General features: G+C 37.4%; 2 protein-coding genes across 2 annotated transcripts; one reads left to right on the plus strand and one right to left on the minus strand.

Moving 5' to 3' along the window:
• Positions 1–376: 376 nt before the first annotated feature.
• On the plus strand, positions 377–7,976 carry LOC144631021 (EF-hand domain-containing family member B-like). Its single transcript, XM_078489382.1, has 14 exons — positions 377–646; positions 888–950; positions 1,080–1,223; positions 1,657–1,756; positions 2,050–2,130; positions 2,763–2,873; positions 3,150–3,279; positions 3,897–4,203; positions 4,710–4,949; positions 5,505–5,631; positions 5,917–5,993; positions 6,560–6,664; positions 6,797–6,892; positions 7,368–7,976. Exons 1-14 carry the CDS (start codon positions 596–598, stop codon positions 7,440–7,442), a joined length of 1,707 nt encoding a protein of 568 aa, XP_078345508.1. The 5' UTR covers positions 377–595; the 3' UTR covers positions 7,443–7,976.
• Positions 7,537–15,951, minus strand: LOC144631022 (gasdermin-E-like). The gene is made up of 7 exons (XM_078489383.1): positions 15,425–15,951; positions 13,604–13,949; positions 12,498–12,737; positions 12,191–12,309; positions 11,398–11,617; positions 10,315–10,385; positions 7,537–9,555 (listed from the first exon to the last, which is right to left on the minus strand). The coding sequence occupies exons 1-7, from the start codon at positions 15,662–15,664 to the stop codon at positions 9,334–9,336; spliced, it is 1,458 nt and encodes a 485-aa protein (XP_078345509.1). The 5' UTR covers positions 15,665–15,951; the 3' UTR covers positions 7,537–9,333.
• Positions 15,952–16,071: the final 120 nt, after the last annotated feature.

The following is a 16,071-nucleotide window of genomic DNA, read 5'->3' on the forward strand; positions in this document are numbered from 1 at the left end:
CAATAGTTTTAAGGACCCTCCTTTTAGTTTACTTTTGTAAAAACTACTCGCAGACAAAGATAAAAATGATACAAATTGTACAAGCTTTTAAAAATGTTAAAAGATCTAATAAAAAAGTGCAATTCAAGACTGCAATTCAAGAAAATTCTACACAAAGTTATTTAATCTAAGAAAATAAAAGTATATTATAAAGAACTTCTCCCCACAACCAAGCAAAGTTTATATATTGATTTAATATACTAAAGAAATAGTCTTGGATCGTCTTTTCCCGATTTTTTCCAGTTTTCGAATATTTGGTTGACACCGGAAATAATTACGACCTGAAGTAATATTGACTCGGAGCACGTTGCCATGGTTGCTAGGAGACGGCGGACGCCAATAAAAACTGCAGCAAAGTTTATGTTGACTTCAGTTCACAGAGGTTGTTTTGCGACTATAGTTGTTCTAAAGCTTTAGCTTGAAAAGAATATTCCTAAGCTCAAAAGGAAAAAGAGACAAGTAATTAACATTAATTACGAGGTCTGGAAGAATTTTCGATCTTTGGTGTCAAGAAAACTCATTTCAAAACCAGAAGCCGCAGCGGGACGATCAAGTCATGTTAACGAACGCTGGAAGATTTATAGACAGAAATCCTGGAATTATTCCGGTAAGAATATAAGCTAAGAACTAGAAGTTTTAAGAATCCATGTTGAATTCTCTTACTAAATTAGTTTACTTTTACAAGAAACAATTGCGAATTTTCCCGACAGGAGTCGAAAACCTATGACCTTCCGCACAATGGTCGGACGTTTTAGTTATAAACACTGATCATGAGCCTCACGACTCTTGGAAGCTAGGGCATGTACTTAGGTTCAAATGCTCACGTTTTGCTTTTCATTCCTTTATAGGCGGGAAAGCTTTTCAATGTCAGTGGCGAAACATCCGGTGACTGCTTACAGATACCGCAACGGGTAGGTGAAAGCAAAATTGTTCTTTGAAACCTTCGCGATCGATACTGGCCGGAAATTTAACTTCCAAGGTAAAATCCAATTTAAGCTTAACAGTTTAATGTTTTGTACGATTTTATCTTCTTTTTTTAGCCTACTAGACCAGATACTATTCGAAAGTTCCGAGGAACAACACATCCTGAAGCAGGAAAAGAAAGAGTATTTTATGGCAGAGCAAACGATCCAGACTTCGCTTCACGAATTGTTCATGGAGTTAACACAAAATCTTCACTTGTAGTAAGTTCTCTGTTTTAATAATGCTTTCTAAAAACCTTTAAAATTTCTTTCTAGTATTAATTGCTTGATAAAATCGTCACCGGAAAGTTATTGTTTAGGTTTTTGTTACCCCATAAAACTGTTTCCAGCAGTGTGTTGGTTACAGATTATATTCGTATGCAAATTTTATAACAGCTGTTTGGCTATTGTCTTTGTCTTCTACAAAATACACAGCGATAAAATAATTTTTGCTTTTCCCGTAAAAAAAAAACTATTGTTAGAAAAAAATTGCTATGTAGAAGTTGTAGACCACAGGGAATGTAACATTTCAACTGAATTAAAAAGCGAAATTGAGCGTTAAATGAAATTGTACATTTATATATGGATATTTTTTGTCTTTTCAGAATTTTTTAAAGGTAAAATAAGACTTTTTTATTCTATGATTTTATAACAGGCTGGAGATCTTGTAAATCCCACAAGGAAAAGCTTATTCTCTCAAAGAATGCTTGAGAAAAAAGAAGGTCTTTATGCAAGCAGGAAGAACGCTCCTTTAGGTAACAAAACAACTCATTTGTTCAAACAGAGACCCCTTTGAGCATACCAATCTTTTTTTTTTTTTTGGGGGGGGGGGAGGGTGAAATTGCCATCATTCCATGAAATCTCTTGTTGACCAAAAATCAGATAAATAATGACTCAGTACAAGATGTGTAACAGTTTTTAATCTTTATGGTTTCTTTTCTTTAAAATAATAATAATAATAGTTATATAATTCCTTTATATTTTTACATGTACATGTACACTGTTATTAATACATTTGAACTAAGTTTTAAATCAATTACAATCACAGGGCATTGTCATGATCAAAAACCAGGACTGCCAAATGGTGTTGGACCAACAGATGTTATGTATGGAGTTAAAACTATCAAAGGTAAAGTTCAGTGGTAGCTTGCAAATGCCATTTGCTTTCATTACTCAAAAGAAATTTGCAAATTGTCACTCACAGATGAGAGTCAGATAAATTTGAAGGCTTAAATGATTATTGTCAGTTAAAAGTGCTGGTGTAGGCGGCTTAAGCCCCAACCCCCCTCCCCCTGCACGGTCCCTGTTAAATCTAGTAGAAATTTTTACAAGATTTTAAACTGATGTTTTTGCTTAGTTCCTTGCTCCCAAGGCGGGGGATAGGGCCGGACATTAACGTTCTCCATCTGTCCCTATTCTTGGCCACAGCTGCTGCATTTATATGCGATCCATGATGTAAGTCCCAGCTCAGCGCGTTCCTTTTCCACCGCTCTCCATCATGTTTCCCTTGGACACCCTGTTTCCTTTTCTCAAATGGTGCCCATGTTAATGCCACGTGTGGGTTTTGGTTTGGTGACATACGTGAAAATGACCTATCTAATTCCATCGCCCGCATCTTACTTGCATACTGATCTTTTCAATCCCCTTCTTCTCTAAACTGATGTTTTTGTTGTAATTAATATAAATAATGCAAGTCGCAAAGGTCACCCTGATAAGCTACATATTTTTATAAACTGTTAATTTTGATCTCTATATATGTAGATGGAAGTGCTGGAGAGATGGTCAGTCCTTCGAAAACTGCAACACAAGTAAATGCAGAGTCACTGGAAGGAAAAGAGCTTTACAAAGTTAGCCATAATGACTTTGATGTGGGTGAGTTTAGAAATGCCCTTTCCTTTGAAAACACAAAGAAGGTTATCCACAATTTCTTTGCATTACAGGCTAGTCTCTAATTGTTTGGGTTTTGCACAAGTAGTGAACCCAAACAGGAGAAGGGGGCAGGGATCGATGCCTGTTGGGAAAATTAAATTAAACCCCAAAAGGAGACCAATCCAGGTGTGGTTCGAGGCTTTTTACCCCAGCTGAAAACAGACCATTTTAAAACACAGACTAGCATCTGCAAGAATTGACCATTCTTGATCTTTACAGGAGAAATGGTTGATAGAAAGTATGACTGGAGCAGAATACCAAGAGACAGCAAGTTTGGTGTAGAAACACCACACAACAATGATGGCATCCATGTGAGAAAGACTCTCAAGTGGCTTCATGAGACACAACAGTGAGTTGACTTACTTGTTTATAATTTGTTCAGCATGTAAATTGTTGGATGAAATTTTTATCAAACTTACTAATTTGTAACACTTTGTGGGAGGGGGGTGGTGGCCTTATGGTTAGTACGTTGACCTCCAGATGGATCTGTCCGGCTTCAAGCCCTGGCCGGGGTCATTGCGTTGTGTTCTTGGGCAAGACACTTCACTCTCACAGTGCCTCTCTCCACCCAGGTGTATAAATGGGTACTGGCGATTTCAATGCTGGGGGGGGGGTAACCCTGCGATGGACTAGTATCCCATGTAAGGGGGAAGTACAGGGACCTTGGAGCATTTTTCCAATTGGGGGGGCTCTGACTACTGACTTGAAGTAGGGGGCTTTAGAGACTCTTTCCTTAGTATTAGTTGGGGTTTTTTTTTCGGAAATATTGGGGAGGCTAAAGCCCTCCCAGTCCCCCCCCTCCCCAGCTCTGCGGTCCCTGGAGTAGTAGAATTACTCCTAGTCACTTCATGGTACTGAAACTGGGATAAGCTTTGGCCTGATATGGGCCACTAGGCTCGTATGCAGACTTAACATTTTTTTACCTAAAGTTGTTTTACTTCAACTTCTTCATCCCTCTCCCTACAGGGAAAAGGCAACAAAGATTGTCTCAAAACGAGTGGACGACTTCCGGGAAAGAACCCAACCACAACTAGGCAAAGTACATGATCCTATCAAAGATACACTCAGAGTCGCTCCTGATCATACGTTTGGTGTTATGGTCAAACCAGACGAGTATGGCGCAGGAGACTTAATCCACATGAGAGTTCCTGGGAAGTATCTTAGAGGTCGGGACAGAGAAAGGGGTGTGTTGGCTGCAGTTAGGCATCATCTGAAGCAAGCAAACTACCACAACTTTCATGATTTGAGAGCTGCTTTTGAATATTATGACAAGGTAAAGGTTTTATCCACAATGGATTCTCTAATTAACGAGCAGTCCGCTAATTAAGTAGGTCGATTCGGTGGTGCCTATGTCTAAAGTCGTTTCGCAGATAACGAGCTGTAGTCACCCTTTGCTCATACTTAAAGAACAAGAAATATTCTAGGTCGTACTTTAAACAGCCTGCAGCATCCCTCAGGGGGGTAACTACGGCTCTTTAGCCAAACGACTAGGAAACTGGTCATTAGCAAATCCACTTGTAAGCGAAACGACTGGTTACCCATGTACCATACATGTTGACTATACATTGATTGGCTAGATTTTAAATTCCCTTAGTTAAAAGATCTAGCCAAACAAATCATGTGTCCCCAGAGCCTCTAAAATTGTTACTCGTGCGCCAGGCTCTGCTGGCTAAGAGGGACAGGAATTTCTGGGGATGAGAATTCACATAAGAGCTTACAAATATGCTTATACTAGGGGCATATGACATGACTTTCTAATTGGACAATGTTGTCCTACAGGATAAGTCCGGGAAAATCTCACTCGATGAATTACGTGAAGTGTGTATGCAGTTTAACCTACCTGTGGAACCAGAGCTCCTAGAGTCCATGTTTGCTTACTGTGATGTCGATGGTGATGGACAGATCAATTATGACGAGTTTGCCAACTTCCTCAACTGGAAAGACAAAATGCCGTCAGGGGGAATTAAGGGTACCATGACAACAGCAGGTCAGAATGAAACAGCCGAGGAAGGAGTGAAGGTAAGAAACATGTCATTATTATTATCATGTTATAATTTTATTATGATTGTTCCCATTCATTTTGTAACTGTTTGAGAACAATAGTAAATCAGTGGCTGATCTAGGGATGGGGGGAGTTGGGGGGCCTGGGTCCCCACCTTATTTTTTGAACAAATAGAGGCCCAAAGAGAAGAGAACAATTTTTTTTCAAGTGTGACCTGCCCCCTTATTCTAGAGTCTGGATGACCCCCCCCCCCCCTATCTGAAGGTTTTAATCTGCCACTGTCAACTCTGTTTAAAGGAAACACCCTTGAGTTTAACTCTAGCTGTCTGTCTTAGAAAAGTGTCTGCCTTAAACAAACATTTTAGTGTTTGAGTTTTTGGCCAGATCCAGGCAGCCAACTATGTCCCCCTTAGAGAAAGGTGACCACCTTACAATGTTGTCTGCTTAGCGTGAGTTGACTGGGTGTATGCATAGCTGTTTCCTAAGTGGTCACAGCCCAACCCACACTTGTAGTAATTTATGGTTTGTATACAGGAACACAAAAACTTGACAGATTTTTATCTTTTTTGTAGGAGGAGGAACAAAAGACTGGCGAGTCAACACCAACAAGACTCCAAAAACAGATTGACCAAGCTGTTGGTGGCTGGAAAACTTCATCGTCTCAGTTTAATGATGTCACTGGAAGGATAAGAACATCAGGTTGGGCTTATACTAAAAACACCCACTGTTGGTCTTGTGTATTTACAAATGCCAGCTGCATGATTGTTATGTCCCTTGAAAGTCTGGCAGACTTTGGTTATGTAGTGTTATAAAATGATATGGGAGTAACATAGTCTGCCTGCAAACAATTTCCCATTATGATATTAAATTAAGTGAGTGACACTTTTTGTTAGTATGCATATGTTTAACAAATAATTTAAGAAATATGTATAACAAATGATCATGACTGACAAACTATGGTAAATGATTGTATTTAAATTTTAGGTTGGAGGTCCTATGGAGTCCCAACAATTAGATCAGATTTACCGGCACCTAACACAAGACGAGTGGCTGATACTAAAGTGAGTTCAAAAAACTTTTAGAGAATTATAGTTGTAAGTTAATTAAAGGGACAGTGCCAGGAGAAATCTTCTTAGTTTTAGTTAAAATATCCTAGAATTACGAGGATGCACTCACTGTTAAGCAAAATAACCTTTGAACAACAAAAGAAAACCATAAATTTAAATCATTCTACAAGATGTAAATAAACCGCAATTAATGGTTTTTTAAGAAATTTTCTTTGAGGTAAAACTGTCAAACTTGAAAACATCAGCCCAGCGTTTTCAAGTTTTAGACCACTTCTTTCCTACCAGTCTGTACCCAAACCAAGACTAGTATTAACAGTTTTCAGGACTTGTAAAGTATGTTTTAGCAAGGCCAGGCAACTATGAGTGGATTTTCAAAGACACCAGCTATCATGGACCAAACTTGGATCTCTTGATCTGGAGTCTGGTGCTCTAACCACTAAGGCATTGCACCTCTCTTAGGTCATAAGGTTGTTTACTTCTCATTAGTAATAATGACCCATCAATAAAAAAAAAAATCAAAGATAAGTTACTTACAAACAAATTAACATTTTTTGTTACAGAACTATGGTGATGAATCTGATGCCTATGGCCTGATTAACCCATCAATTTACAGTAACCGTGGTGTGTACGAGAAAGACTTCTTTCAACCCAGAGATCAGTACGAGGTATAAAGATCAAAATCACTGAAGATGTGCTTTTTTAAGTAAAGAAAATAATAGTATTATACACTGTACAGTTGCTTATTCTAGCTAAATGGTTCAATTAATCACACTCAATATACATAAATTTGTTTACAGATAAGAAGAATCTTTGATGGAATTGGAGTCGAGATGACAACCAATGCCTTTGAAAAGATTTGGGAGCAAGCGAGCACAAGGCATCCTAATGGATTGGTAAATATCAATTTCTGTTTAAATTATTATATAGTGACAAAATGATGTTTAGGGGCTTTGTAATTAAAATACAAGAGAAATACCGGCAACTTGGTTTCTTGAAACTCCCAATTTCTCAAACCAATTCTCGTTTCCATTAGATAGTACTTTTCTGTAATTTTACCCCCAAATTCTCAAGCTTCCTGATTTCGTGAAGCAATTTTTCCATCCGCTGGAGTTTCGAGAAATTAGGATTCTACTGTACATCTAAGAACACCATATCGTTTCTTAGGGTTATGTGTTTAAATACTTAAAATGTTCCTTTTTTTATATCTGTAAAAAATTCAGCAACATGCACTCTGATTGTGAAAGGGGCTATCTGCATGAGGCTATGTAAACACAGAAACTGTGTATGATGAAAACAGTATGCATGGGAGAATTCAAAAACTGATGAAATCCAAAGCCGCAGTTTAACTTGTTTCATTTGTCTTTGCAGGTCAGCGTGGAGGCATTTAGAGGTGTCATGGATGAAGTGAATGCACAGAAACTTGTCGAAAGCCAAGTATCATGAAGAAAGATGCCAGTCAATGATCATTTACTTTTTTCAAAAAAAACATTGACACATTGATATTTTTAACAACTCAAACTTCATTGAAGAGTCCACATTTGATTTTGAATACAATGTTTAATTTCATATGGCAATACTATTGGAACATTTGAAATCTAATTGTCTAGTACAGTTGGTGTTGCTTTAAGTTGTTTATTTGACATTCAACTGTAGTGAAATATTTAAATAAGTATTACAACATCTGGTTCAGTAACAACACAATATATTTTTAGACAACTAAAAGAACTAACTTATTTAGTTGTCTTGAATTGATTTGTTGTAAACTACCCAGCACTAATTGTTTCAAAATGATTTAAGGACTTTGTCCTTGTTTATATGAAGTTCTTAACTTCCACTTCCTGATAATAGATGGTAAAGCAAACAGTTGATATGAAACATAGCTACCTTCATGAAATTGTATATAAACATTAATTTTTGTAACTTAAAAATTGATAATTGAACAAATCCTACAAATAAAAATATTGTTTGAAAAACAAATCTGCAGTTCTGGTTTATAACACCTATGCAATGATGTTTTATAATAATGTTAAAATAACTAAATTAATAAAAGTTCTGCATGCATTGTAATTCAAAACATTCTCTAACTACCTGTAGTTGATCTTTTCCTATTGGATTAAATGGACACCTTGATATGCACTGAATAAGAGGGAGAACCCTCGAAACGTCTGGAGTTAAACATTATTAAGCACATATTTTAAACGAAACTTTTCAATTTACCTTGGAATTATGTACAGTTTAATTTTGCTCTACAAGAGACCAGCATTAAATTAAAATTTACTCAGTCCAAAAATTATATGTGGATACCCCTTTAATACAAACAAGTGGGTTGGACCATATTCAATGCCCTGACATTTAAACAAGTTTTAACTGCAGTTAGTTGACATACCTGCAATGAGGCTAGCTTTTTCAACAATCAGGAACGAAGTGTTCGCAATAATATTCTGAACACTAAGATTTCCTCATCACTAAACTATTAAATAAAATTATTATTTTATACCTAACCTGAAAGTTCCATATTGTGAAGTAGCTGTTCCTTTTAATTCATTTACAGCTTAAAGCCCTGGGCATTGTTTTAAATGTTTCTTTTGCCCAGTTGTGTGTAACCTTATATATAATTTAACAAGAGCTGCTACATTCCCCTATAAGTTCTCTTAAATAAAACTTTATTCCAAAGCTCAAATATTATACTTATTGATCACCCTTCGTGAGACAATCCACAGGAAAGATTGACCAGTTACCAGTACCTTGAAACTTTTGGCATTTAAATAAGTACAAGGTATAAACATCAAAGCAATATAAGCAACTCCAAAAAATATTAGTCAAACAAATTCAGCTGCAATAAATTAAATACCTTGCACTTTTAACACAGATAGCTTTATCACTCTATAGATTGTTTTCACGTGACGTCACGGCGGCCATGTTGGTGGACCGGGACACTAGACTTTCTCCCCGTTAAGAACTAAATTCTATTTTATGCAAATTCTGCACAAACATTTTGTATTGTTTGGTCCACCAATGTGGCCGCCTTGTCCGGGCGTGAAAACCATCTATTACTATGATTTCTAAAATGCCAAAAGTGGGAATTAAATCATAATTAGGTGTATGGAAATGTAAAGCCAAAGATATTTTACAACTTGTAATTGCATGAAAGATAATGTGTATTTTACCAAACAAACAAACAAAACAATTCCGATCTACCAGTACTTAAACATGCTAAAACTATTTTATAAGAAAACAAAAATAATAATTGGACCGACCCTAGTATTTAACTAAGTAAACAACATTACATGGGCTAGTTAATATTAATTACAAAATAATGATTACAGTAAGGAAACTATTTAGCACACAAAACAAATACCGCAACATAAACATCCTCAAGAGAAATGTGTTCAAAATCCCACTTAATACTCAGCACCTTCTGGTTCCCGTCTGTTGTCAGCTGATCAAAACCTAATGACTGCAACAGTTCCTTGGCAGGGTTTGATGAATGTGTCCACACTCGCTGAAGTAGTGGGTCATCAACTGATGTGGTCTTGCCATACATAGCATTCTTAAGCTGTAAAAGAATAGAATGACAAAACTTGACTATAATCTGAATCTGGTAAACAAAATGCTGTTTTGGTTAATCCTTTATATCTTGCAAAATAAATCTTATAAAAGCATTTTGCATTTCGAACAAGTTTGAAAAAGTTGATGCCTCTTTTCTTTCATTAATTTTTATCACTTTGGGCATGGAAAGCTAAGGGGATAACAAAAATAAAAATAAATTAAAAAAATTAAAAATAAATAAATAAATAAAATTTAAAAAAATATATATATATTTTTTGTCTACTATTTAATTTGTTGGGGGTTCTTTTACTCAAGCAGTAAAAAACTTGTTAGATGAAAAGAGTACTTCAGACTACCTGGGGTGACCAGCAATTGTCATTTAAGTATTGAAATTTTTTAAAACTGAATAAGGAATATAAAAGACCGAAAAAAATTATCAGCTCTCAGCAAAACATGGAAGTACAAAATTAAAGAATTGTGGGTTTTCTCAATCAAATGTTCTAATAAAAAAATACAATAACTATTTGAAATAAATGGTGCTTTATGAAAAATTTTATTTATTGGTAAATTTGTTAGTTGGCACAAGATGATTAAGGTCAAACAATATTAATATTAACTTGTCACAATTTACCAACTAAAGTTTGTATCAATTTGGTTGCAATTCCGACATTGGGAAATATAGTTGCCTTATAAAGGTCTTGGCAGAACTGTTTTCTGTTTAATTACCATGCATATACACTTTTCATAATAAAAATCATTTACATACCAGATACAGCAGAGGTTCCTGGTACTCTGAAGTCACTTCTTTTAATGCAAGGCATTGTGGTGCTGATAATTCTAAAGATTTAAAAGTGTTCCAACACAAAACATTCTTCAGTACCGATATCAGAGATTTCAAATCATACAAGTCATAATGAACATTAAACTAGTAGGAAGAATTTACATCATAAACATTAAGGCAGTATTGCAATCAATAGTAGATATTTGTAAAAAAAATTAAGGCCGATCTGGTTGTTTATTTACAAAAGTTTCAGTGGTTTCTGTCCACCTTCATCAGAGGGATAGAAGTTCATTGGAGCTTGTGAAATTTAGTAAACAAACAACCAGATCAGTTGTTGGTATGCTCTAGAAGACTGGAAGACCTATGCAAGATAGAATCAAAGAACACGACCGGGACATCTGACTCGCACGCACCCAGACTTCCGCCGTTGCAGAGCATACCAACAACACCGGACACTACCCGCTTTGGAATGAGGTAAAGTTTATTGATCGTGACTCGCACTGGTACACACGCCGGGTCAAAGAGGCGATTCACATAAGACTTCACCCTAATAATATCAACAGGGACAGTGGAATTGAAATTCCTGAAGCATGGATGCCCACGATCAAAAAACACAACAACAGGAGAACTGTACGACTGCGGACCGCCGAGGGAGCAACAGTACACCAGCATGCAGAACACTGAGGATCGAAATGCACCAATCAGAGCTGTTGAAAACCAACCAATCACAGCAGAGCCGTATGCTTTATAAACTAATGCACAACCAGTCGACCTTATCGCCTGATGAAGACTAGCAGTATGCAGTCGAAACGTTGCGATCTCCATCACACGTGACTACGTCGTGAGACAAACGAAATAATACTTTATTATTTTTCTTAGTGTTGACATCGTCTTTCAACATGCTGTTTAAAATGAGCCAATCAAAACCATTGCATACTAGTGTTTGTTAAATGGGCCCACAAGTTCAGAAGGTCATGCTTGTGGGCTGTGATTGGTGGATTTTGATCCGTCTTGTTTGTTTAGCATGTCGAAAGATGGGTGTTAGGTGTAAACTGCAGTAGAACTTACCAACAAGAGCTTCAGTGAGAGCAGTACAACATCGCAACAACCCATCTGGGCCATCCTGAGGGAAAATTATGTTGCCGTCCCCAGACTCTTCTATGTTGAATCCTATCAGAAGTAACAGCTCTTTGCAATTTTCAAAGCCAGCTCCAACCCTGGTCTTGAAATCTTTCAGTTCAATTGGCTTGCGATTTTTCTTTTCAGCAGAAGACAACCCTTTCTCTAGCTAATTTAAAAAATAAATAATAATAAAAAAAAGTTGTGAGAAGGAACAACATTAAGTTATTGCGGTTTTCAAAAACATGCAAAACCCAACCAATGATTGCGCTTTTCGCTGCCGTCAATCATAATTATGGTGACAGCCAACAAACCTTGAAAAACAGAAACAAACAAAATGGATCGAAATCTACCAATCACAACTGACAGACGTGACCTTTTGACCCATTTTTAAATGACCTTCAGTTCCCCGAGAAGTAATTTGCCGAGATGATTGACAGCAGCAAAAAGCGTGGACTGTTGGTTGAGGTTTGAATTTCAGAGTTTATATGTTATTGAAAACCGCAAAAAGATGTATGTGAAACAAGTATTTGACAAAACACAACTCCCACTCTCTCCCAATCTCGCTTACATAAAACAGCTACCGGTATGTAGGAGAGTCTAGTGATTGACATGGGGTAATAAAAGGGACAACTGAATAGTACACCCAACTAAGAATTCTGAGCTGCAACCCCCAGGGGGTCCATAAGAAACAGCAAAACAGTGTCATGTGCAAAACTTAACAGGCAACTTATGCACTAACCAGGTCTCTGAGAGGTGCAATCGCCGCTGGATTGGAGAGGATCTTTCTAATGAGATCAAAGATCTTGGAACAGAGCGAGGACTTGAGAAGGTCATCAAAGACAGCTCTGAGTGCTCTGTCTACAAAAAAAGAGGCAAAAATTCATACCAAGTACTTAGCAATTAATCGCACAGATCTATGCATTACTCTGTAACTAGAATTGAAACTTTTGGGCTGACATCTTGAAGCTTCTCTTGCAGTAGATGGTTCTGAGGTTGTGTTGAGAGATGTTACTTTCTTAGATAGTTAGCTAGGAAAACCTGCTTACCATTCTGTCCATCAGGTTCATCAAACACACAATGTTCCCTGTTGCTCCTTTCTCCTGCATCTGTGGCGTCGGCTAACACCAGCTCAAATGTTCCCAATGCTGAGTCAAATGTTACTTCATAGCAAGCATATCCAAGTATAGTGTTGTTGGGAAGTTCAAATGAGCGATGATGTGCCACTTGTACAGATCCAGACAAGTTGATGGAGAACTTTGGTTTACCAGCATTAACACTAGCATCACCTGGAATTGTACAATGTCCTAATTAAATTCTCCTTCGTTTTCGGGGATGTCACTGAGAGCCGGCTGCCATCTAATTTTACTGGCTGAAAAAGAACTGAATCCCTGCTAAATTTTACATTAAAACAAAGACTTGGGAAACATTTTAGAGCTGCTAATTAAGGCCAGAAAAGCCAGCTGGGCTTGTCAATAAGCCAGCTGAGTGTTTTCTTGGCTACATCCTTGCACTTTGTGTGTGTCCACTCATGCAGTGTGTAAATATATTCTATAGTTTGCCTCAAATTTGGCTTGAATCTAAAACATTTTCCTTGTCATGAGATAATCATGTGTGTATCTTTCATAGCCTGGGTCTGACCGTTATCAGAGTATGAAGGCTACAATGACATTTACAGTTAGAAGTGTGCATCAAACTTTTCATGTAAGTAAGACAAACTGTTGTGAAGTAACCTTGTCCTGTTGCATTAAAGATAATAAGATAACACCTAAATGTACAACAATTTATTGTTTAAAAATTATACTCAACAACATTTTTGGATTCTGATTTGCCCATGGTCACTTGAGCATGCATAGCAAGGATGCTTGAAGAGCAAGAAAAAAGCATAAGAGCTGCTCCAGGTGATAGCGAGTGCAACTCAGCTTGTTGAGTGCCCTCCAAACTTTCCATGTGCACCATAATTCAATAGTGCACAACTAAATGCATGATTTTTTTTAGCATTGCAAGTGGAAAAAAATGCCAAGTAAAAAAATTTCCTGGCAAAGTGATTTGCTGACGCTATCAGCATGCAGTACTGGGTTACGGTGCACATTTGTGTATACTGAATTTTAATGCTGCCTCTGCTAGCTATGTTATAATTTCTTTGTAACAACACCTTGTTTATTGGAATCTGAATCAAATTCTGTTTCCCCACGGGTTGCAACTGTTTCATAAATCACACAAAGACTTCTCCTTGGCTTGGAGAGTATGTACTGCACATACTCGTTATCCAAATTCAATGTTATGTCTGCAAGTGCATCATTCAAGTTACCCCATCTGACTTCCCGTTTTGTCACAGTTCCGACATCCATGCTTATCGTAAAAGAATCTACTGCTGATAGGTCAATTCCAAATTCCGTGGCAATCTTCGCTCCTAGCTTTCCACTGACATGGAACTTTGGCTCATTCTTGTAACTTTCGATGAAAATGGATTTTTCAACTTGGCCGCTAATGTCAACTGGCTGTAAAAGAAAGAAGGAACAAAGAGAGTTAGTACTGGCCAGTAACCTGTTTGCAGTCAACAACAGTCCAAGACAGAATATGATTTGAGAGATTGGTGTGAGAACTTATCTCTAGCTAAATAATTAATGTAAGTGCATAACTAAATCCAAACTCGAACATGAAAAATTCACCATTGCAGTTGACGTTCTGCAGACTATGCAGAATTTTGGTCATTTCATGTTGTTGTTTCGCACAGGAAGGCTACAAAATTAAATGTACTAAGGTGGACAGCGCAGGTGCAGAGCTACATGTATATTCTGCTCATTAAACTTTTTGTTTGGTGACGCTCTTGGTTTCCATCATGGTTTAAAAAATAACTGCATGTTGGCTGCAAGTCACTGAATGCAAAGGGAATGTCTCAATTTAAACACTTTTCCATAAAACAAATGATGAATGAGCAAAATTAAACATGAACTTCAGACATGAAGTAAAGTGTGAGCCTCTCTATGGGTATTTTCGAAGAAATCGAAGACGCGAAGATCACCGCAGAAAAAACGAAGATCTCAAGATTGAAGGGAAGATCTGAAATTGACCAAAATTTGTGCCATCAAATTGAACACCCAGATATAAAAATGTCAAAAGTTGTAAACACTTCAGAAAATATCCTGTGTCGCAGGCAAACTAAAACCCTGGTTTTGGGACACGTCCGGCTGCAAAGCAGACTAGAGCAAATATCTGTAATTTCTGAATTTTGGCATTTGACCACATCACGAAAAAAAATGAGGGAAGATAAAACAAAGATCTGCTTAAGAAACGAAGATTTAAAAAAAAAATTGCGAAGAAAACGAGGAGCGTGGGTACCCATAGAGAGGCTCAAGTGTTTGTTGTGATCACTTAATGCAGGAGACAATGTAACCGAACCCCAACCCCACCCCACCCTCCCAGTAGTTAGGGGGTAAACCCCTCTGGAAAATTTAAAATTTTCAGTCGTTGGAAATGCCATAAGGCGCATATTGAGCGCCTGTTTAAGGCCTGTGAGGCTATTTTAAAGAAAGAAATAGTTGTCGCATAATGATATTAACAATATAAGCTTAAATGCAGAACTAAGCAAAAACAGCAGCTTGCTTTAAATACCAGAATTACTTTTCAGGTACAATGAGTACACAGAATATTTCTCTGTAGAAAGTGAATCCAAAATACCGGTGAATTTGTTCTTAATCCCCCCTTTTTTACTTAACCATAAAGCTTACTTCTAAATTGCAGAAAGCTCAGAAATTGTGAAAATTCCAAATTGTGACAAGCCCTTTCTCGTATTCAACGCCATGGTCTCAGAGTTTTTGCTTGACTCAGTTCGCCGATCGCAAGGAATAGCGTGCGTGACACATTTCTTTCGTTTAACACTGTTAACGTGATAAACCTAATGAATGTATTAAAGGAAAACACTCGGGACATTTTTCGCTGCAAACTTATAAATATCCTTAAGCTTATTTCCTACCTTCGTCAACAGCTCGTTCAGGGTGAACGGCGTTGTTTTATATTTGATTGACTTCCAAAACCAGCGGCTCCTCTTCTTCGTCACAACACAGAGAATATCACAGCGTGAAGAAGTGTTTAAATCATCAACAGGACGGAGAGTAGATCGCCCTGTATCTTTGACAAACTGTTTTGAACAAGCCTCGAACAACGCCATGTTCAAGTCACAGCGAAGAACAAAAAAAATGCAGAAGAGCATCATGGGTGATGTTTATGTTTGATTTTTGGGGGATCAAAAAGGCGGGAAAATACGGGAAAATTACGGGATTACCCGCGGGATGAAGGGATGACGTTTGTTTTCAAGGTTTTGCCAGCTTGCAGGCGGGCTCGTAAAAATCGCGTTTTCTGCTCTAATTCCGCCAGGTACAGTTATCCGCCACGTTGAAGCTATTCTTCCAAATTCTGCCCAAATTTTGCCAAAAAAAATTGCTGCTCGATATTCAGCCCGCCGAACCAAGGTTTGGACTGGTTTTTAACTTTAAACTTTGACCAACATTTTGGTGTCAAGTCCACTTTTAAAAAAAATGTTTCTCGTCCGGATTTCTATAAAAAAGAGAGCGGGCGGGCGCTTTTTTTTGTTATTTGTAATTTCCTCCATTACGGACTTAG

Source organism: Oculina patagonica, chromosome 11, assembly GCF_052425735.1.
Source record: "Oculina patagonica isolate OP01 chromosome 11, crgOcupat, whole genome shotgun sequence".
Lineage (NCBI taxonomy): Eukaryota > Metazoa > Cnidaria > Anthozoa > Scleractinia > Oculinidae > Oculina > Oculina patagonica.